Genomic DNA, 23,732 nt, shown 5'->3' with positions numbered 1-23,732 from the left:
CAATACAGATGGCTTTACTGTATCCCACACTGTTGAAATCTCGTATATGGCATCTAACATTGAAAAAGACTTCCAGAAACACGTCAGATCATTGCCTTCATCGATGTACTTTTGTAGCAAATTTGATCTGTAGATTCTCTTCATACTTGAGATAATTCCTTGATCCAATGGTTGGATAAGTGTGGTAACATTAGGAGGAAAACATTTCCGTCATCTGACCTCAGGAGACTTTCATTAGGATGTGAGGGCGCATTGTCAATGAGGAGCACAGGTTTCTCAGGTAGGCCTTGGGATTTTAGATGGTCACAAACTTGAGGCACAAATTTAAAATCAAACCATTCGTTAAATATCGCTCTATTGACCCAAGCTCCTTTTAGATTAAAATAATGGATAGGCAGACTTGAAGGTACTGTTCCTTTAAAAGAATGTGGTCTTTTCGCTTTGCCGATAACTACTGGTGTTAGTTTGTGTGTTCCTGATGCATTAGAACAGCACAAGGCTGTCAGTCTCTCCATACTGGATTTGTGACCTGGAGCCTGTCTTCCATTTTGAAATGCCAAAGTTCTGCTTGGCAAGCATTTCCAATAAAGACCCATTTCATCAGCATTATAGATTTGTTCTGGCAGCAGATTTTCACTTTTAATGAAACTATCAAAATTGGTGCAAAATTGAACTGATGATGACAAGTCCCCTGACAATTTCTCGTATTCCATGATGCTGCTTGAAACATGTTAGCCAACCGGAAGAAGCGTCAAAACTTCCTTGTAGTTCAAGTGCTTCAGAAAAAAATTTCGCTTGTTTAGCACAAACTGCTCCTGTTATTGTTGTTCCCTGTGCCCTTAGTTGATTAAACCAGATCAGCATTGCTTTGTCGAGATCATATGTTGATTTTTTCATGGTTTTTCTCTTCTTCATTCCGCTTGAATTAGAAGACGAAACAAAGGAAATTAATTGATTGTTTTGTTTTTTCAAATAACAAGCAGTTTGTTCTCGTATTGCATTGCTAATTGTTTAACTGCACCTCTTTTCCCAACTGCTAATTTCAAGTTTCCATTTAATACTTAACACAACACGCTTCCTTTTACACCCTGACATTTTGCTAACGCACTTGAAGATCGATACAAAGAGACTAACTGGGGCGGTGTATCTGTCCTTGAAACTTTCCACAAATCCTTGCATTCTTTCACCCCTACCCTAGAACATTGTGTTAGCATAACAGGACCAAAAAGTGCAGAGCTCGGTTCACACTAGTGCGAAAATAGTGTTACAACTCACCATGTGAAACAAAAGTGAATGAATATTAAACAACATATATGCCTCAAAGAAGCCTCAGTAGCCCCGGTTAAGCCGCAAACCGGTTTATCTGCCCCCGGGTAATCGAGAGTTGAGTGTAAGTTCATTACAGTTTACTGTATACTCATTGTAGTCATATTACAATTTTTTTGTGTGTGTGTGTGTTTTTATTATTTGTTATTAAATATTAGTCTTCCAAGCAGCACCATTTTAGAGCTTTAAAGAACTTCATTTTCATACAAATTTTTTTCATGTTCTGCTTGTAGTACATTATAAATTCTACTTAGTCAGATGTTGTTATAAGGGAAGAAAAGAGCATAACTTGTATGTATGCCATGGGAAGTCCTATTTTAACATATCACGTACGTACTGGAAAGTAAGAAGACTGCTGCCTTCTGGAATTTGATGCCCTGCAGTCATATGGATTGTTTCCAGTGTTTCAGAAGAGTATTGTAATGATACCAGGCTACATAGCAGGGGTGGTAAAGGGTAGTAATTAAGAAAGAATTAAATTAATATCATTATGGACATTATATATTCTATACTTAAAGTCATAATGGAGACATATATTCAGATTGTTGACTGTAAAATGTAGAAATTGTAATAGGATAGTGGCTGCACTCATTGCATCAAATTCAAGGTTGTTTTGTGCTTTCATAATCCCACTTATTGCTCTTAGGTGGCTGCAATTACTGACTTCAGTTTAGTATAACAGTCTGGTTGGTGTTAGAGGTGTTTGATTTCATTACATTATGATTGTATATGGTGAGAATATTATTTTTATCATCAACCCTTATATCTGTTTCTTTTGTAACTGAAATGAAGTAAATCATATAAATGTATGCAGACCAGCCTGTTTTAGAATTAGTAACAGTAATTATCTGAAATGATATTGTAACGTGTCTGGAATCCAGAAGAGACGCTTCTATGAAAACACTAGAATAGACCGTTGCATAGGAAACAACAATTGCTCCATTGTAGTTCTAACAGGAGTCTCCATGGTTATAACAAAGGGTTCGTTGCATAACAGCGGCCGAGGTTATAAAAGCCCAGTTTCGACGGGAAGTCTTCAGTCTCGGATCAGCCTTCGGAGAAGAAAGTCTTGGAATAGCCGTCTAAGGGGTCAGTCTTTGAACAACCGCCAGAGAGGAGACAGTCCAGCATCGCCGAGTTATTGTGAGCAGTGATTGTAACACTGCAAGTGTAAATGATTGTAAAGTGTGTGTAAGGCGAGCGAACGTAATAAACTCGCTATATCAGAAGACGGTGTGAAGTTATTTGTAGCGTGACACACAAAACACGCTACAATATATTTAAAATTATTTCATTGAGTAGTCAGCAACGATATTAAACTTAATCAGCTGTAATTTTATATTTACATTCACATTCACATGATTGAAGGCAGGAAACTACTACATGGTAAAGGCATAAATCCAAAATAATTTTGTATGACTGCTTAAGAATGCTGTAATCGATCAGGATCCAGGATAGCTTGGCAAAGTAATGACCAGGTTTTGGGCTGGATAACTTGATTCTTGGCACAGGCAGGGATTATTCTCTGTTCTACCTTATGCTGACTGTGGGGCCAACATAACCTCATATCTAGTGGTAATGGGAAATCTTTCCTCTTGGGTAAAGCAGTTGGGACATGAAGCTGGCCATTCGTCTCCATCTGGTGCCAAGGTTAAGAATGCGTGAAACTATACCTCCACTCTGTGGTTCTTCACTAAGTGCAGAGCAAACTTTACCTTGCCTCTAACGAATCACAATATTCGAACCATTTTAGCTATAATTTTTAACACCTTACCCACAAGAGACTTTATTTTTGTATTAACTGATTAGTTTGGCTAAAATCTTGAAGATTATTGTTCTAATGATAGTAGCGCACACATTTGCACAGAGACTTCTTAGAAAATTATAATGCTTTGGATGCATTTTGATAGGTGCCCAATTATCTGGAAAATATGGAATGCCTCAGAATTGTTTAAAATATGAGTAGGGTTTGTTTAGGCTGGCGACGTAACTGTTGCATGCTCACATCAATGTGTAGGGTTTCACCACATGTAAATGAATAGTGTCACTCAAGTTCTGCAGATTGAACAGGTCAGTGTTACTTTTTATATCAGACTGCTGCATTGTGTAGTTTTAGTGAAAAGATTTCTGTTGATATCTGTTGCATGATTGTATGCATCGTGATTTTTATATTCAAAGGCATGGACTTTGTTTGACAAAACAAGGCCCAGACTTGAAGAGTTCTCTCTTGGATTTAATGCTGTGTAGTCTGTTGAAATTTAACTGTTGTTTCAGAGGAACATGGAAAGTACACTACTTTCTTGCTCTGCTTATTCTTTGACCCTAAAGAGGGAGGCAACATGTTCCTCCGAAACATTGGCTGGCTTTCAATGGACTGCACAGTGTTATATCCCAGAAGACAGAATTCTTTAGGAACACCATTCTGAGAACCTCAAATCCTACAAACACCCAGCTTCTTTGATAGAACCCTGATATGTCTTTCTGATTGTCAGGAATGGTTATGTACTTAGTGTAATATAATGTGTTAATCATCATTATATTCAGGAATCATTTGTTGTTATTTCTAATTATATATATTTGACCTGGAAAAAAAAAGCAGGAGTAATTCTGGAAATGTCAGCTCTTGTTCCTCATCAGATGAGTTTCTGGTATTATGGCTTCAAGTGATTGAGAGGGAAAAATCAGAAGATTATTGTGATGTCTGGTAGATCATTACCAGCATTTCAGAAAAAAAAACCCGATTTCTCCAGCTTCAGGGTAGAAGCATACCAAAAGAGAGCAGTCTTCTTAGGCAGTGCTGTGAAAACCTCATTTTCAAAGGAAAAATTATGTTTGCTAGTATGAGCAGTAAAATTAAACTTCAAAGGGGCGATGGGAGATAGGCGAAAACATTTTGACAGAACAAACTCCTTTGCCTTTTCAATTATTTACTGTATATCGTGACACTTGTGCTACTATTGTAAAAGATAACAGGATAACCTTAGGACGTTAGTCAAGATATGAAAGTAGAAAAGCTACGAGAATTGTTGGCCAGATGAAGGATGTAATGGTATAAATGACCTTAGGATAACTTTGAGAACGTAAAAGATAATATCAGAATGAAAACTGGAGAGACAAATGTATAGCTGGAGTTACCAGATGAGTCAAGAAATGCAAAATAGCATAGGCAAAGTTAGTAAATAACTCTTAACCCTTTGACTACCAAGTCCTGCCATAAAACTACCTGCTAGGAATGCCATGGCTGCTTCTGGGTAAGTATGGTTTTGCTGGAAAATCCTCAATACTTTCCTCATATGATCTTAAAAACTACAATGAGTACAGTCCAAGTGAAAGCCTGTTCTTGCCTCTAAACATTGGTATGTCACAATTGATGGGAGACTATTGGCAGAAACATAATAATTGACTAATAACGATCCTATCCCTTCAACTTTGGCAATTTTAATGCTAGGGCTCCTAGCCGATTATCCATGGCGCTCTAAGGGTTGAGGGAAAATGAAAAATGGAGAAGGCTTCCAACTCTGTCAGATTTGAGGTTCTCACACCGGTGATTGTCGAGAGTTCTGTCTTCCTGGATATGACACCATATACTCGTAGTCTGTTGAAGATAAACTGAGATTTCTGCTTGGTGCCTTGCTTATGCTGTTGTCTTGCTTGGCTTATCCTTCATCCCTGAATATGGAGTTTGCATATTTTTCTGAATCATTGTTTGATTTTCATTGGACTGCATAGTGTTATATCTCAGAAAATAGAACTATGTGCTTTCCAATCTGGTTGAAGCATTGGTAAATGTTTTTCAAGGTCTTGGAGTGAACAGCAGTTTGCCATCTGAGATACATTTCTCCATTACATACTTTCCAAAATCCCTTTTTTCAACTTTCACACTAAAATGTTCTCACTGGCAGCTGGCACCAAACAGAGCATCACTAGATTGGTTACCAGCATGCTGGTACACTAAACATTGTTCATGACTCACATGACATGTAACATTTTGACATTGAGATTTAAAAGGCGAGAGGAACCAAATAATTCCTCGGATAGTATATTTATCCCCTTACATGAAGGAAGTCCTGATGCTGTGTGCAGAGCACACCTCACAGAAAAGATCATCATGTTGCTCACACATTCTCAACCTCTCTTGTGGTATTGTATTTTGGACCTTTGAAATGTCATGTAGCTTTGTGTAAATACAAGGTGAATTACACACAGATCAATTCATGCTGTTGCTAGCTTGCAGCACATTCAGTAGTGCATGATTTGCTACACAAAAGGCTCTGCATAAGAGCAGACTAGATTCAAATGATGCATACACTAAAAACGAGTGACGAAGGAGTGCACACAAACTTTGCTGTAGACATACTAGAAAGAATTGATATGTCCCCTGATTTCCTCCACCAAGTGTGCTTCTCGGTTGAAGCAACATTCCATGCCATTGGATTTGTAAACAGGTACAACTGCAGGATTTGTTGCAGCAGTCAAAATCCACATGTGATGTGTGAGTTTGGGAGAGGGGCAGCCCCAAAGTGAACGCATGGGCCGGCTTAATGCACGGCAAGTTGATTGGACCGCTTTTCTTTTCGGAAAAGACTGTGACCAGACGTTCATGCTTAGACATGCTGGAACTGTATGCACTGCCCCAATGACCACCTCAAACTATCCTCCAACAAAATGGGATGCTGCCATATTTCTGCCACCATGTTAGGAGTCACCTGGTCAGAAAGATGGCTGGGAGATGGATCGGCAGAGGTGGACCAATCACTTGGCCTCCTGGGTCACCAGATTTAACTCCATTGGATTTTTTCTTGTGGGGTTATATGAAGAACATTTTCTAGCAGGTTAAGATAAATGACCTTCAGGGCCTTAAAGCCCATATAAAGGATGCTATGACTACGGCAACACCAAACATGCTTCAAGTAACGTGGAACAAGGTCGAATGTCATCTGGATGGTTGTCATGCTACCAAGGGAGCCCACGTTGAAATTTACTGAGAAAGTTATATCCTTCCTACCTTCCTTCCTTCCCCTTGGTGCTACAGCTCAGGGTGCGCTTTTGCCTCCTGAATAATCTGCCTTAGTTCTTCTCTATTCTTCATATTTCTTCTCCATCCTTTCACTTTCATTTTATGGAGATCATCATGTACGTCATCCAACCATCTCAGCTACTTTGCTGATGTTGAATCAGTTCAACCCATCCATCTGAGGCAGATTATCTGGTTTCTGAACAGTTAGTTTTATGGTATGAAGTTGTTAGCCTCATGCCCAACCCCGAACATGGAGAACCAGTGTATCCCTCTTCATCTGTTTCCTATCCATTGACCTGTCCAGCATGGGTGACCCTACCGGTAGCTATGGTACTGTCAGCATAGTTCTCAAGGTCTCAGGAGCACTCGAACCCCACCACCACGATAAGGTGGAGACACCATCAATGGGGGACAAAGTTATATACTCAGAAAAAACTTTAATATTTTCCCTTTGTAATGGTGTAACCCATAAGTGTGTATAATAAGTGCTTTCTAATATAATTATTTTATTTTTGATACTTTCATCTGGTCATCCTTTAATGTACCACAGGTCAAAGATGGCACAAGATTACAGATATGCTGAATTACCAGCTGGACTGTTTACCTTTCATCAGATTATAAACCACTGAGATGAATGTGAAATTTTAAATAATAATAGTTTATCTGTTCAATGTTCTTGTGTTTCAGCTGGGTTGACAATGGTTGTTAGGACTATGAAATCAAGAAGGATGAGGTCCACAGGACATGGAAGGGAGAGAAAATTTAGTTAGAAACTTGAAGGCTATAACACTCAGGAGATCAGGAGATAGAGGGGAGGGTAATATTAAAGAAGTCTGCTGTGATGATGTGGACTGAATTCAGATGACTCAGAATAGTATCTGATGGTGGGCTGGTGGCAACATGGTAACATTGTCTTCACTAGCTAAGTGACTGTTAGCTTCTCAAGAAGGACCCTGCTTAGTGGAAGTAGAATTCAGTAATTTAGATGACTGATTGTAACTTCAATTGCTTTATAATAACAGTGTGAAAAACTACAGCTTAATTTCTTATTCCAGAAACAGAGGATTTATTTTTGCAACTATCCATTCCTGTTTGATGCTCAAACAAAGACACTCTTGCTGCAAACAAACCAGTCTCTCCAGGTGAGTGCGGGACATCTCATATTTTGAGATCTGGGTTTCTGTATCCGTGACTGTGAAAATTGCTGTCATCTGGAATGAATGCCATGTTATCTGATAGATCATTACCAATATTTTGGAGAACACATTGCCTTCATCTTCTCTCTTCTGCCCTGAAGCTGGAGTCAGTATGTTCCTTAGAAACATCGTTGTGTATCAGACTTTGCTGTATCACATTCCAGGAGACAGTAATATTCACCTTGTATTTCATTTTCAGTAACGGGTTACTGTGAGTAGTTCACATAATATAATGAATAATAAGAAAGTTGGATTTTTAGGAGGCAACTTAAATGTTCCAAAGTATATGGAAAGAATTATGTGACTTAGTATGAGAAGACAAAATGTTAGTGTTAATGAGAGAATTGGATTTGTCTGGTTCAGGATGGCCTCTAGTGGCAAGCTCTTGTGAGTGCAGTGATGAACCTTGTGGTCCCACAAGTGGTGGGGAAATTTTGACCAGCAGAGTGACTGTTGGCATCTAAAGAAGGACTCTGCCCTGTGGAGTTAGTTAATGGCATAAATATGTTATATCAGAAAGATATTTTTGTATGATGAAGTGTTTAGAAAATATTTCAGACTGCAACTGTCATGATAGAAACAAAAGTCCAATATGTTGTGTGCTTTAGAATACCAGAAGATAAAGGCCAAACAACTCAGTAATCCCAAGTATTGTACACTGTGATCAGAGGTTCCCAGGCTAGGCTGCCATCTCCTTCAAAATAGTCTCCTTTGGAACGTATACAGCAATTTTTTCCCATGCTTCAAAAGCACCAAGGAAGTCATTTTCCTTAATGCTGTCAAGTACCGCTTGCCTTTGGCTGTCAGACACTGTTTCAGAACATCTGTCAGTTTAATTTTCAATTTGGGAAACAAAACAAAATCTCACAGGGCTAAGTCTAGTGAGTAGGGAGGATGGGGAACGATAACCATGTTGTTGTTGTTGTTGTTGTTGTTGTTGTTAAGTCACAAACTCTGTGATTTTCAGGGACATGTGGGTGGGCATGTTGTCATGATCAAGGAGCAATGTGGCGCATTTTCAAATTTTCCATTAGGATCTCTTGACAAACTCCATAACTGATTCCAGCAGTGCTTGTGAGCTCATGGATTGTTCAGCAGTGGTCCTTGTTGATGAGTTCTCAAATTTTGTCAACATTTTATGTTGTTTTGCTGGTGCTTGAGTGCCCTGAGCGTTCATGTTCTTCAGCTGACACTCGACTGGCCTTGAAACGTGAATTACTTACTTACTCATGGAGCTGAGCCCTTCTTGATGAGCCACCAATTCTGCAGCTACTCAAGAATTTCCCAGCATTTTATGGAACCCGAAGGTTCATTACCGTGTTCACAAGAGCCCTACACTGGTCCCTGTCCTGAGCCAGCCCAAACCAATCAATACCATCCCATCCTATCTCTCTAAAGTCCATTTTAATATTTTGCACCCACCTATGCCGTGGTCTTGCCAGTGGTCTCTTTCCTTCTGGCTTTCCCACCAATATCCTATATGCATTTCTTGTCTCCCCAATTCGTGCTACATGTCCTGCCCACCTCATCTTCCTTCAGTTGATCATTCTAATTATACTCGGAGAAGAGTACAAATTATGAAGCTCCTCATTATACAGTTTGAAACGTGAATGCCATTCAAAAAGGCTCACAAAGCATTTCAGAGGTTTTGGTAGTAGATGTACTGAGCTTCACGCAAAACTTGATGCAGACGTATTGCTCGATTTTGTCACCCATAGCAGACAGAATGAAACTCAGAGCCAAAAAAGCACCCCTGAAAAACAATGGGTGTTCACAGCACGGTGTCACGTGGCAGACTGATGCAATAGGCTTGCAGAAGTGTGACCTTGGCCTCCCATCTCATCTTCTTTCACTGAGGCAGTTACAACAATAATAGTCTGGAACTTTCTGATACCACATGGATGTGGTCAGTGAGGATGGGTGGAGGAATGGCAAAATAATTTATATACCTGAAAATTATAGGATATGCCTTTTGGGGGTTATATCACATAGTCTGGTAGAATGGTACCAGTGTTACAGAGAAACTTGCTGCCTCCATCTTCAGGGTAGTAGAATAAATCAAGTTTGGAAGGAAGTGGTACTGATGTAGAGAAAGGGAGGGCTGGGGCCCTGAGCAGACTGAAAGAAGTAAGAAGAATAGGGAAAGAAAGTTTGGCCCTTAAAAGATTGTTCAATGGGGACATTTTCCCTGTGTCAGTAGCATGTCTTTTTCTTCGTGTTACTCTTCTATTCGCATCCTGAAGATGGCGTCCGCAGGTGCCTATGTAAGATCTGTGACTTTCTACCAGATGATACTGCATCACTTCATAGAACACTATAGTCTTTTAAATGAACTTAATGTAAGTTTCATTAGTGTAATTTCCTTCATACCAAATATAATGATTATATTACCTTGTCTTGTTTGTTTTAATCAAATAGTTCTGTTTCTTACACTGCAGATATGTAGGTCATATTGCCATGAATTGGTTTGCAGAGGTTTGTTTGTGTTAACAGGCTGCATTTTGAGGAGGTGAAATTCACATTAAGGCAGGATAGACTTTTGTATTTTGTATCTTATCCCATAAGCTCCCTCTGAAATATAGATCTGCTCTCTGTATTTGTATAATCTGTTATGTTTGACAGATGCAGTCAGCAATGAACCAGGCAGCCACCAGGGCAATCTCATCTCTCCTGTTCTCGCCCTTTGCATCTGCCAATATCAGCACATTTCTTGAGTTACATGTCAGCAGAAGAAACCTTGTAGCTGACACCATTCGGGAGCTAGCCAAGTTTGAAACTGCAGATCTCAAGAAACCATTAAAGGTATTGTTTTATTAAACAGTGCTGCACAGTTTGCTTTTTATATGACTCACTCTTTTTCAGCTAGGAAATATGAACATAGTGTAATTTTGACATGTTCATTCTTGTTTGTTTAAGTATCTTAAAAACCATAAGATCTGCAGAAAGAGTGCATTAGTCATAAAATTTGTGTTCTTCGTTTTTCTCTGCAGCTTTATGTGTGAAACATTTCTTAATTTGATAAATATTTAGGGTAGATGTAGACAGTGGGCTCCCCTTGCAACTCCAGTTACTACGTAACTGACCGCACCCTGAAAAACTGGTGTTAATTTCCATTTTCTTTACAAGAATAATGATACATAAGCTGGATACCTTTCAGCTGAGTTGGTTAGCATAGCACAGGATCATATTTTGGAGGTGCTCAGTTTGATTGTTGGCTGGGGTGCCAGCTGTCCTGACTGAGGTCTTTTTGTGGTTTTTGCCAGTCCCTTCATTCAAATTATGGAATGATATCTCAGTTAGGCCATGATCACTTGAAACGAAATCCTTTCCCATCCTACTATTAGACAGTATATAGTCCAGATAGTAACAGCATCATAAAATAACCTGCAATATGAAGTAACACCAGAGAAGACATTCAATTACACTGTTAATGCACCTCACAAGTTTGCATGGCCATAAAGCTATTGTTGATGATAACAGGTTAAGATTACCAAGATGGGAAGGTCTCAGAGGGATTAAATTATTTATTGTGCTGTATTTTCTGCTATTTAATCAGGGATAAACAGGTACACACAGCTAGCAAATAAAGTTCCAAAGAAAGAATTGAAACCATTTTAGTGTTTTCAATATTATAATGTGTGGAATAGTAATATTATTCTTTTTGTCAGTGGTTTAAAAAATAAATACTATGTATGCAAAAATATTGTAGACAAGAATTCAGTAACAAGATTTCACTGTAATAGAAGCTGTACTTTTTATGAATTCAGTAACTTTTAAATTAGCTAATATTAAAATGTATGTTAATTAAATCAGTTATGTAGACTGTTCCCTTTTATGAATGTCTGATTGTCAAATGGCCTTGTGAATATTAGCTGTTTCAATAATTTTTCTTACAACAGCCACTTTTTGTATAAAGCAATTGTCACTCTGTGAAATAAGTCCTAGCAATCTGTACTGTCTTCGAAAGTGTCCAGTTTTGGCATCTCCATAAATACCTTCATTTACCTCCTCATCCTGTCCTAATAATGCCTGGTTCTCCCGAAGAAACACCATTTCCTGTAGGGAAAGAAGTCCAAGCATTCAAGTAAATAGTAGAAGAAGCTGTGTAAGACTACTGTATTCTGGGGTGTGATGCTGTGTAGTGTGGTAGAATTTTACCAACATTTAAGAGAAATATATTGCATCTGTCATCATGGTTGAAAAGGAGCTGAATAAGCAGCAAAAGATCACCCTTCTTGCTTGCTTGCTCAGCTTACTCTTCATCCATGAAGAAGGAGACAGTACATTCCTCTGAAATGCTGGTAAATTTATATCCCAGAAGATGGTACTCTGTATATTCACTGTTGTTGAGTTTCATTGTTTTTCTGCTTTGTTTTATTTCTGGCATTGCAACAGTATTGTTTTCTTCTGATCATTCTAGGTGTGCCTTATTTCAGATAGTTATGGTTTAATAAGCTGTTCTGGACTAGCTTGTAGACTAAAAGCACTGTGTATAACATTGCTTGAGTTCAAAATAAAAGACTTAACAAAGTTTTGGAACCCAACACATTCATAACTAGGAGACTGTCTGTCCATCGGTCCATTGTGGGGCTTCTCCACTTGAGCACATATAACAGTTGAGCTTATTTTCTTGTGTATCTCAGTACATATTAGAATTTATAATTAGTGGTTACATATCTCAGTTAAGATAAAATTACAGCTGTTTACTTTTTGCCCACACATTTAACATTGCTTACATAAGCATGGAAGGCTGGAAGAGTTTCCTTCAGGAACAAGCAATTTCCCATGAATACTTCCACTTCACCAGTTATAAGAAAACCTAAGCAAGCAGAATAATTGTTCACAGGTGAAGTTTGAAAATGAGGAAGCTGAAGATGCAGGGGGTGTAACAAAGGAATTCTTCTTATTACTGTCAAGGGAAATCCTGGACCCCAAATATGGGATGTTCCGACAGTACGACGAAACAAGAACAATTTGGTTCAGCGAAGATTCATTTGAAGATGAAATCATGTACTACCTCATTGGTGAGTCCTGCCATGTGATGAGACATTGGAGATCAACTGTATGTGAAAACCTTTGTAGGTTTCTTATTGGAGACGAAATTTAGGAAAATTTTAATGAAAGAACCTCAGCAGTGAAATCACTGGGCTATGACCACAGAAAATGAATCCTCCATGGGGGTGCTGTAATATCAGAAATTTCTGATGCTTATGACTTCATAAATTGGTGAACGTATTAATTCTCATGTTGTAGGTTAGGTTTGTTCTGTTCTATCTCTTATCTAGAAGGCAGTGTCAAAACAGGAAGGGTGTTGTGAGTTTGCATAATTGATGATGGTTGGAGAACAGAGGGCATGATGGCACCAATTTTACTCAAAGTATGCATGCACGGATGTGTTTAGGTTATTCCATTTTCTGTTACTTTACAGTAATGGCAGCAAAGTAATCTCCAAGAGAGGAGTAACCTTAAATTGAGGAATACTGAATGAGAATTCCACTGCATTTAAAATTCACATATAGCTGACAATATTCAACATTGAAGTGTGATCAGGTCTAGTATTTTCCTTAACAGATATTTTTGTCTTTGATTGTGCATGTTTACTCTGAGAGTTTTTTTACTGAAATTTTTTTTTGATTTCACACCATAAAAATCAGTCACCAATGTGGTCATCATCATCAGTAATCTGTCAAACGACAGGTCCACAGTCTCTTCCAAAACAATTCCTCCACTTAATGCGCTCTAGAGCTTTCTCCTTCAAATGACAGTATCCTCTTCTGTCCCCAAGGTCATCCAGCATCTTCTTACGTCTTCTTCCTCGTCTTCTTGTCACTTCTATCAGCTCCTCTATCTTTCCTTCAGTAACTTCTTTTAGAAGGCAGTTTCTGCGTAAAACATGACCAATCCAATTAGCCTTCCGTTTTCTTATTTCGTGTAGGATATTCCTCTGCTCACTTACTTTAATTAACACTTCTTCATTTCTCACATAATTGGTCCAACTGATCTTCTCCATCCTTCTCCAACACCACTTTCGAAACTTTCCAGATGTTTCTGATCTACTGCCTTAGTGTCCATGTTTCAGCCCCATACAGAGCTATGCTCCAAATGTAGCATTTCACTTGTTTCTTCCTCAAATTTAAGTCCAATTTGCTGGTAAAAAGATTCTTCTTCTTGCTAAATGCAGCTTTTTCCATGGCAATCCTGGATTTAATTTCACTAGTACACCTTCCATCATCTGTTAACAAGCTATCCAAATATTTAAAACATTTCACATTCTCTGGTTTTTTTTTTTTTGGTNTTTTTGGTCTATCTTTATTGTGACTGGGGTTGGTTGTCTCGAAATTTTCATTACTTTTGTTTTCTCCACATTCATTTCCATGCCATAGCACCTTCCAATTTCAGTTAATCTATCAATCATGCCCTGTAGCATAGTTTCTTCCTTAATTGTTAACACAAGGTCATCTGCATATTTCACAGTTTGAATAATTTGCCCTCCTAATTTGAAGTCTCTGAGCCCATCCAGAGCTTCCTCGGTAAGACATTCGCTATACAAGTTGAACAGAAATGGTGATAAACAGCATCCTTGTCGAACTCCTCTTCCAATCTGCACACTTCTTGTCTCCCCTCTGTCCAGTCATACTCTAACTTTCTGATCCATGTACAATTTGCTGATCAATCTTCTTTCACGCCAATCGATACCTATTTCCTTTAGGATCTGCATTAATTTGGTCCAGTTTACATGGTCAAATGCCTTCTGTCAGTCTATGAAGCAAACACGCAAACACACAGTTCGTCATCTATCTCCAAAGTTCGTTCTGCTGTAATTCTCATCATCCCAATTGCATCCCTGGTTCCTTTTCCTCTTCTAAATTCAAACTGATCTACTCCAAGTATATCCTCTATTTTCCTTTCAATTCTTCTTTTAAGTATCTTTACTATTGTCTTTGCTGTATGTGCAATAAGGCTTATTGTGCGATGGTCGCTGAATTTTGTAGCTTTTGTCTTTTGCTTTAAGGCAATCATTGTAACTTCTGTAAAGTCCTTGGGCAACTCTCCAATTTCATATATGGTGTTCATTAGTTTTGTCAGTGTTTTCAAACCACCTTCTCCCAGTAACTTGAGCACATCTCCAGGTACATCATCATCTCCTGTAGCCTTTCCCTTCCTCATTTCCTTGATAGCTTTTTCCACCTCACTTTGTAAAATATATGGTCCTTTCTCGTCTGTATCTACTTCTTCTTCCGGTTCAACTTCTAAGGTTTCTGGCCGATTAGGTCGATCATATAGTTCTGTAATATAATGTTCCCAAATTTTCAGCACTTGCCTCTGATCTACTATTCTATTCCCCTGAGAGTCTTCGATGCCAATATTTTGAATCCCATGATTCTCTTTCCATCCTAGTTCTTTTGTCTTCATATACATCAAATCATAACGTCCTGTTCTTTGAAATTCTATAATCTCATTACATAGCTTCTCAAGATATTCCTTTTTGGCCCTGTCTGTGGCTCTTTTCAATTCATTCCTCAGTCTCCTGTATTTCCTCCTGCCTTCTTCATTGTTGACATTCTTCCATTTCCTTCGTTCCTCCATTTTACTCATCATCTCCTGTGTAACCCATGGTTTACTTGCTATCTTCTCAGCTTTACCAACCAAATCACTGATAGTATCTAACATGCATTCTTTTATATTGTTCCACTGCACTTCAATGTTCAATGTGGTATTGTCATATATATGTATTTTAAGGAATAGGATATGTTCATGAAATGGTTTTGCCTGAAGGTAATAAAGTTTCAGAGAATTCTGAGGAGATCAAATTTTCTGGGATGAGTAAGTCCAAGGGTCATCATTTTGTTCATTCAAAACACAATAAAAATAAGTCAAAGAGTCAACTTCTCTTCTAATGGACAGTGTTGTGACATATCCAGTCCACAACAGAAAAGTGAACTATGGCACAAATTATTATGTCTGTAATTCAAGACAGTTTTTATTCAATGATCATCTGGTTTAACTGCTGAAATTTTTCAGTTCTATAAGAAATTATGTAACAGATCTTGAAAATACTTTTCTGCAGCACCCTGAAGTAATTCATGTTTGCATTTTAGCTGTTTGCTTGTCAGTAATGTATGAGATTGTTTGTTAATATTGTTATTGTTAATATTGTTATTGTTATTATTTGCTGTGTGCAGCTGGGATAGCCCAGTGGGTATAACAACTGTCTATAGGCTGAGGGGTGGGAGGTAGGGGCCCAGTAGGGGCAAGATTTTTCTGCATGTCATCCAGACTGGTTCTGGGGCCCACCCAGCCTCCTATCTGATATGTACAAGGGGCTCTTTACCTGGATGTAAAGTAGCCAGGCGTGAAGCTGACCTCTCACCTCCAGCTAGTGCTAAAGTCAAGAATATGTTGAGCTATACATGGACTATGCCATACATCTGCATGACATAGTGCTCAATTAGTTAAGCACAGAGAGAACATTACCTTTTCTTTGCCTTTTATTATTTACTATGCTGTGAATGCAGCTTTGCAAAACTTTGTGGTCACATGCTGTTTGCAGTTTCAATCACTTGAACTAATGTCTGAGTCATGAAGGCAGACTATGAAGAATGGGAAAATGACAATAGAGGTAGTCTACCTTGCTGGGGGATAACTTCTTTGAAGCTATGAGGGTCGTACTGAAAGTCATGACCAACAATTTTTTGCAAAGTAACATGCTTTATTATTGACAAACCAAATACACCACCTCAATCTACAGACTTTTCTTTATTTTTCCACATAATCGCCACTTCTTTGTACACATTTCTCCCAGCGTTCTGGGAGTTTGAAAATTCCCCTTCTGTAAAATTCCGTTCCAGCCATCCGAAGACACTGACGCACTGCTTCCTGAATTGCCTCCCTTGTCTCAAAACGTTGTCCACGCAGCTGATCCTTCACAAATCCGAAAATATGGTAGTCGGAGGGTGCCAGATCAGGGCTATACGAGGGGTGTGGAAGAACTTCCCACCCCATCTTTGCAGTTGCTTCCAATGTGAGGCGAGTGGCATGGGGGCGAGCATTGTCATGCAGGATGACGATGTTTCGTCCTGGACGTTTATTGCGCAATGCACGACAGAGCTTGTGCCGCATCTGGACATAATGAGCAGCATTGATAGTTTGCCCAGGTTCCAGGAATTCAGCCAGAATAAACCCCTCTGCATCCCAGAAGACTGTGCCCATCACCTTCGCAGCTGATGGCACTGCCTTTGCCTTCTTTTTTGATGGAGAATGCAAATGGTGCCATTCCATGCTCTGCCATTTCGTTTCAGGCTCGAAATGGTGAAACCAGCATTCGTCACCTGTCACAATACAGAGCAAAAAATCATTGCCTTCGTATCGATATCTCTGCAGCAGTTCTGAGATGATGGCTTTTCGCTGACCTTTGTGGTCTTCGGTCAATAAACACAGGACCCAGCGAGCACAAACTTTCCTATAGCCCAAGCTTTCAATCATCTCCTGTACTGCACTGTGCCCTATGCCAAGTTTTTGGGCTATTGTATCCACAGTCACACGCCTGTCATCTTGAATTATCTCATCCACTCTTTCCTTGTTGCGTTCAGTTGAGGCTGTTCAAGGACAACTGCTCCGAGGCTCATCTTTGATGCTGGTGTTGCCATCTTTAGAATGTTTCACCCATCTTCGAACACTGCTCGCACCCATGCACACACTTCCATAAGCACGCTGAAGTCTCTGGTGAATTTCTGCAGCAGGGATTTCCTCTTTCACAAGAAATTTGAGGACAGCACACTGGCGAAACGACATATTGTCGGCCATTTTGTTAGGAGTGATACTGGTCACGTGATGCAAGCTATTGATGTCACAAGACACTCAAAGTTAACACAACAGCTGGTTCCACCTACCACCATACTCTCTTTCGTCTGCTGTTCCCAGGTTGCATGCAGAAAAAAGTGTTCATGACTTTTGGTACAACCTACGTACCATCCACCTTCAGCATTCATTCAGACAGTAGATGTTAAAGTGTGAAGAAAAAAGTGATATATACTTGTCATACTGTTATCTCATAAGCTGATAATAAAAGACACTGTGAAAGAAGTGTGGGGAAATCATAGATGGATAATATAAATTCATTTATTGCCACAATTGGATGATTACACAAACAGATATAACAGTCTGATATATCAGTTTGAATTGATGGTGTCTAAAAGAGAATGGCAGTTCACAGATTAGAATCTAGCATATGTTGGAATGCAGATTAAACAATGAACAAGCTTAAAAAACTTGGTAATTCTGACTGTTGTACACTGTCAGAATGCTTTAGAATATATCCTATGCAGTAATTTTAACCAAAGTTTTACACTTGGAAAAAAGTTCTTTAACTTTCTCTGTAATTACAAAATCAATGACTGGTTTGTTTATGTAGGTGCATTGTGTGGCCTGGCCATCTACAACTTCACAATCATTGACCTCCCTTTCCCTCTGGCACTGTATAAGAAACTGCTGAAGGAGCCAGTGTCACTGCTGGATCTCAGGGGATTATCCCCCACCCTTGCAAAGTAAGTAAAGTGAACGTATAAATGTAATTTCCTAGAAACAGAACTATGCAAGAAATGTATGATTTGAACCTTTTGAAGTGATCTGTATAGTGAAACAAAAATGATTGTTAGGTTTGAGGTTTTCACAGTGCTGAATAAGAAGGCTATTATCTTCTGAGATGTAACACCATTTAGTCTGGTAAAAGTTTATGGGTGTTCAGGAGAACATATATCTCCATCTTCAGACTTGAAGACACTGCTTTCTTCTTGCTTCTCGCTGGACATACTCTTTGACCTTGAAGGTGGCGGCAATACATTCAGCTGCCAAGCTATGCAATATTACATTTCAGAAGAGCACATTGAAAGTTATAGTAGTAATGGGTTTTGGGACACTTCAGCAGCATTGTTATTCATGGCTAAATACCCTTAAAAAATATTGTCTTTATACAACTGTATATATCCTATATTGAACTTTGGCTTAAACCTTGACACTAAAGTACCCCAGAGTCCATTAAACCCTGTTTTTGTTCCATGAAATATGAAAGTTTGAAATCCTAAGATAATGATTTTCCATGGGAACTTCCTGCCCAGCAGCTGTATGGTTTTAAGATATAAAGATCTATTATTCAGTCACTTCTTGCAAAAGTCTTACACGATGAAAAATTCTACACTAAAAACAAAGTTAAAAGGGAAAGCTATAGCTATCTCTTTAACAGGCTATGGAGGCCCACGGGCTAATTAAATTTTATTATCTATGTGTATTAATGATGAAATGCTGTCACCAGATTTATGGTTCTTACTGTGGTGACTAGGGCTGCACCGCAGCTCAAGCGGTTAGTTGCTGGCTTCCCACCACGGCGGCCCGGGTCTGATCAAGTGGGATTTGTGGTGGACAAAGTGGTGCTGTGGCAGATTTTCTCCGAGTACATAGGTTTCCCCTAGCAATCTTCATTCCACCAATTGCTCCGCAATCACCCTCACCTATCATCTGGGGCTGGTACAATAGGCCAGAAGTGGCCACAGTACAAGGAACTTAGTCCGACCCCACTAGCAATTAAAAAAATACTGTGGTAACTATAAGGATTAGTGTGTTCTGGGATGTGATGCTGGTAGTCTGGTAGAATGTTACCAATGTTTTGGAAGAACCTGCAGCCTTCTACCCTGAAGATTATGGCAAGAGGTTCCTCTAAAAGTTGGTAACATTCTACTAGACTACATGACATACATCCCAGAAGACAGTACAATGGAACCTCGCTTAACGAACACCTCTCATAACGAGTAATTTGCATAACTAGCAAAACAAATTGTAAAAAAATGACTCGCTTAACGAGCGACGTTTTGCATAACGAGTGATGAGAGGGGAAGTCCCGGATTGTGCACTTGCTACATCAGTCTGTGTTTAGCACTCGTTCCGCTAGCATCTTAGTGTCACTTGTGATCACACATTTTTCCAAACTTGTGTTCAGACATATTATTTGTGATTTTTTTTGTGCAAAGTTTAATATCCCTTGCAAAAATGTCCCTGAAGAAAAAGCCACAAAAAGACAGCCTTAAGAGAATAAAAATAACCTTAGAAATGAAACGTAAAATCATTGAAAAGTGAGAACGAGGTGTGAGCGTGGCTGATCTAGCACGCACATACAATCGGTCTACATCAACGATTTGCACGATTTGGAGTTGCATTGTGTTTCACAGCAAGAAGTTGTGGAGGAGAGTTTGTCAGAGGAGGAGGAGGTAACAGCAAAGCGACAATCTTCTGGCGCAATAAGAGAAATGCTGAAATCATGGGAAACTGTTGCATCGTACATTGAGAAGCATCACCCTAATAAGGCAGTGGCTATGCGCGCCACAAATTTATTTAATGATAATGCTGTGTTGCATTTTCACCAAATTTTGAAGCGTCGGAAAAAACAAATGTCTCTAGACAGCTTTCTGTTAAAAAAAGAATTAGATATGTATCATAAATAATAGACTAATTATTTCGATTTTTTTTGTTTTCTTCAAATCGAATTCGCATTCCAGGTTGGTTCGTCCCGCATAGAAGAAAAGATGAAGATGATTCATGCTCCTTAACAATGTATATATAATTCTCTTTGAATAAAGGTTATACATAATTTTTTTTAGTATTTTTTTTTGGCATGGAATGCATTATCGTATTTTACATTAATTTATATGGAAAAATTTGTTTCGCATTACGAGTAAGATTCTGGAATGAATTATGCTCGTAAAGCGAGGTTCCACTGTAATGTTAAAAGTAGCTACTAGTTCTGATGTACTGTGAAGTTATTTGTTTTTTTAGCATGGCCAGAAATCCTCAGGTAGGTTCCATTGGTCTGTCTTTAATGAAGAAATATATGTGGGGGATAAGTAATAACTCAATACTATACTGAAGTAAATGTGACAGGAATAACAGTGTATACAGAACAGTCAACATGTTGTGGCCTATGCCATTAACTTGTCTTGCTGTGTGCCTCATGTTTGTTTACATGCACTCTATAGATATTTAGAATGAAGTGTAAGTCCACTGTACGCTGTACACTGATAATAACAGTTACATACTTGTAGAAACACAGAAGTTCATGATGATGTTCACAGAAACCCTCTGCTTGACCCTTCCTGAGGCTAGTTCATTCTACTCCCTAACTTGGCACCCTATTTCCTTAAGATCCATTTTGATATTATCCTTGTATCTATGCCCAGTTCTCTAAAGTAGCTTCTTCCTTTGATGTTTTGCAACCAAAACTTTTTATGTATGTCTCAGTTCTGCACATATGCTAGATGCTGCTGAGCTTGTTTTCCTTGATTTGATCGTCCCAACAATATTAGGTAGATAGTAAAAATTGTGGTCTTGATTATGCACATAATTTCCTCCATCATCTCCTTTCTTCCGCTCCACTGAGCACTCAGTTCTCTCACATCTGAATGTGTTCTTTCTTTAGAATGAGAAAACAACTTTACATTGCATAAAATAAGAAATTAGATTACCTTTCTTGTTTGATTGAATGGTAGCTTGCATTTCCCACACTTAATCTGCTCCCAGTTTCTTTGTGTACAAAATATACCTAATCACTAAACACATCTGTTTTGAAGATTATCTCTCTCCATGTAAAATTGTCACATGGATTGAGCGCAAGGGCAAGACAAGTCACATGCCATCATATGCATGCCTCTTGTTCATCAAAGTTTCAGACCTCCCTCCCTCATCACTTTGGGAAACGTCAAACATCTGGGACATTTGCATGTGCATTGGACCTTTCTAGGAATATAACTTGTACAAAGCCTTGGCTGCAAAGGAAAGACAAGTTCAAGTGCCAGCAACAAGCGCAAGAACGCAATAATGCGATGGCATGTAGTGGAATAGTAATGAATAAGAACAAACAGACATCAGGATTACCTTCACATCAATCTCATAAGTGGTTACTAAAAATAACTGCTCCAAGACACTAAATGTTATATGTACACTGTTCAATATATACATATAAAAAATTTGGAATATCAGTATAAAGGACTTTGTTTGAATTAGTTTTGTCAGAATAGAACAGTTTTATGTCATTTCACATCTATATTTCCCTTAAAAAGCCCATTTAACTTACACTTCAAGGTCTGATGAAATTGGTTGGATCATGAAACAATGAAAGTAAAATACAAAAATTCAGTTTCTAGTTTAACTGTGCCTGTATCCCTTTCTTATTTCAGAAGTCTGCAGGATTTGTTGGATTATAAAGAAGCTGATCTTGAGGAGGTGTTTTGCCTTAATTTTGAGATAACAAGGGAGGTGTTTGGTGAGATTAAAGTGCAACCTCTAAAACCTGGTGGTGGGAATATACCTGTTACACAGGAGAACAAGTAAGTAATATGGGGGCCTGCAGGAACTCATTAAAAGCTACAAAGATATGAGTACATGAACCACTGTTACAGGCATGTAGTTCTTAAGACTTGTAATACTTTAAATATTATATTTTAGCATCATATTGCATGAATGAAATTCTTTTATTTTATTTCATAATTGCTAAAAAAAGTATTCTGGTATGTAAACACTGCAGTATAGGAATACTATTAGACGAATGCAGGTGAATGTAAAAGGTCAAGTACCTGATAATGTCTTAATGAGTCAAAACAAGGTTCTTCCATTCCACAGAACATGTGTTAATGCTTTATGCTTTCCTTCACTTTAAAAAAGGTGGCAAAATTTGTCAAAAAACTTTATAAAAAGTTCTTACTAAATATTCTGCAAATTTTAAATTGATTTCAGTTGACACATAGCAAATAATTTAGAAAATTACAGGATTAGTATAACTCTGTGATAGAATGCAGTATCAGTGCAATCTAGCAAACCTTTAGTGGATGATTTTTGTGCTCCATTGACCTGGCAACATTTAATGTAAATATTTTATTACTTATGGCCCCAATTCTTATTCATATGCATGCCCTCCAGACATCTGACCTTTGCACAGCAGTGATCACATCTGTGAAGCACAGGTACATGAATAAGAATTGAAGTCATAATGTTAGAAGACATTTATTTAAATTATAAATGTTGCCAGGTTACCAGTGCCTAAAGATCAGTCATGAAAGCTGTGCTAGATTGTAGGCAGGTAATTGCATCAGTATAATGAAAACAACATGTATTTTATAATGTGCTTCAGTAGGTACCTGTGGTTTAAAGTTTGGCAACCTGGTGTAAAACAGTGTCAGTAGTTATGAAGGCAAACAGTCCCATGGTTTCTTTATCCCAAAATATAGTCCTTAACCTCAGAAGGCAGACCAATGGCAGTAAGGCCATTAAGACCGTGACTAGTGAGTGACACTAGCCATGAAATAAGGTTACACCAATGAAGTTGTTTTGTTAGTTTATAATGTAACATATTGATTGATTATTGTGGGTGTTGCTGCTGTTGCTTTTGCTCTTCTGCATTTTACGCCTCGTGCAGTTAATTTCATCATATTTGATAAATCATGCTGTGAAGCGCGATATAGAACCATATGTTTTGAAAGTTTATTAGAGTTGTTCCATTCACACAACTGGGATTACATGCTTCTGCTCAAGTGCAGCTGTACATCATTTTGGATATTTCATTTCATTTATTCACCTTCCATAAATCATGTCGAGAGTACATTTTCATGCGGATGTGGAGATCATCCTTGTTACAGTCATAACTAAAGATTACAGTTGTCATCCAATAGCATGCACATTTGTATAAAATACTGATAAGCGTATACAATATAATAAATAAGTTAATTTTAGTAGTAAAAGTAATGGCAAACCTTATACAATTTGTACAGTTTTATGCAAGCCTATTAATTAAGAATTCAATAGTTAAAACATAATGTCATTAATGAGTTTTGTATAACATGCATTAATTATATAATAAATTGAAATAAAGACTAGTATACAGTAATATAAAAATTGTGTACAAGGTGTGGCAATAAAGAACCCGGATTACTTTTATGACTCATTTCCGGCCACGTCATTGACGAAGAGGAGGGTAGGGCATTGACCCTTGGACTTCCCTCTACCGTCACACAAAGTTTCATTCACGTGCATCGGTTAGTCTGGCCGCGACCATTGTTAGAAGCGGATCGTGTTTCTGAGCTCCGTCGGAATAATGCTGAGTGCTAATGCAGAACAACGTGCTAACATCAAATTCCTCACAAAACTTGGAAAATCTG

General features: G+C 38.4%; 1 protein-coding gene across 2 annotated transcripts in view; it reads left to right on the top strand.

The window, feature by feature from the left end:
- Positions 1-23,732, top strand: part of LOC111870592 (probable E3 ubiquitin-protein ligase HERC4) — a 100,140-nt gene that overhangs the window by 64,086 nt on the left and 12,322 nt on the right. For both annotated transcript variants that reach the window (XM_023862994.2, XM_023862995.2), the window contains exons 15-19: positions 7,399-7,485; positions 10,162-10,341; positions 12,386-12,563; positions 17,951-18,083; positions 21,759-21,908. In XM_023862994.2, coding sequence (XP_023718762.1) covers positions 7,399-7,485; positions 10,162-10,341; positions 12,386-12,563; positions 17,951-18,083; positions 21,759-21,908 — 728 coding nt within the window. The remainder of the gene's footprint in view (positions 1-7,398; positions 7,486-10,161; positions 10,342-12,385; positions 12,564-17,950; positions 18,084-21,758; positions 21,909-23,732) is intronic.

The sequence above is a fragment of the Cryptotermes secundus genome, unplaced genomic scaffold (genome assembly GCF_002891405.2).
Source record: "Cryptotermes secundus unplaced genomic scaffold, Csec_1.0 scaffold296, whole genome shotgun sequence".
NCBI lineage: Eukaryota > Metazoa > Arthropoda > Insecta > Blattodea > Kalotermitidae > Cryptotermes > Cryptotermes secundus.
This window is presented reverse-complemented; position numbering and strand designations above follow the sequence as displayed.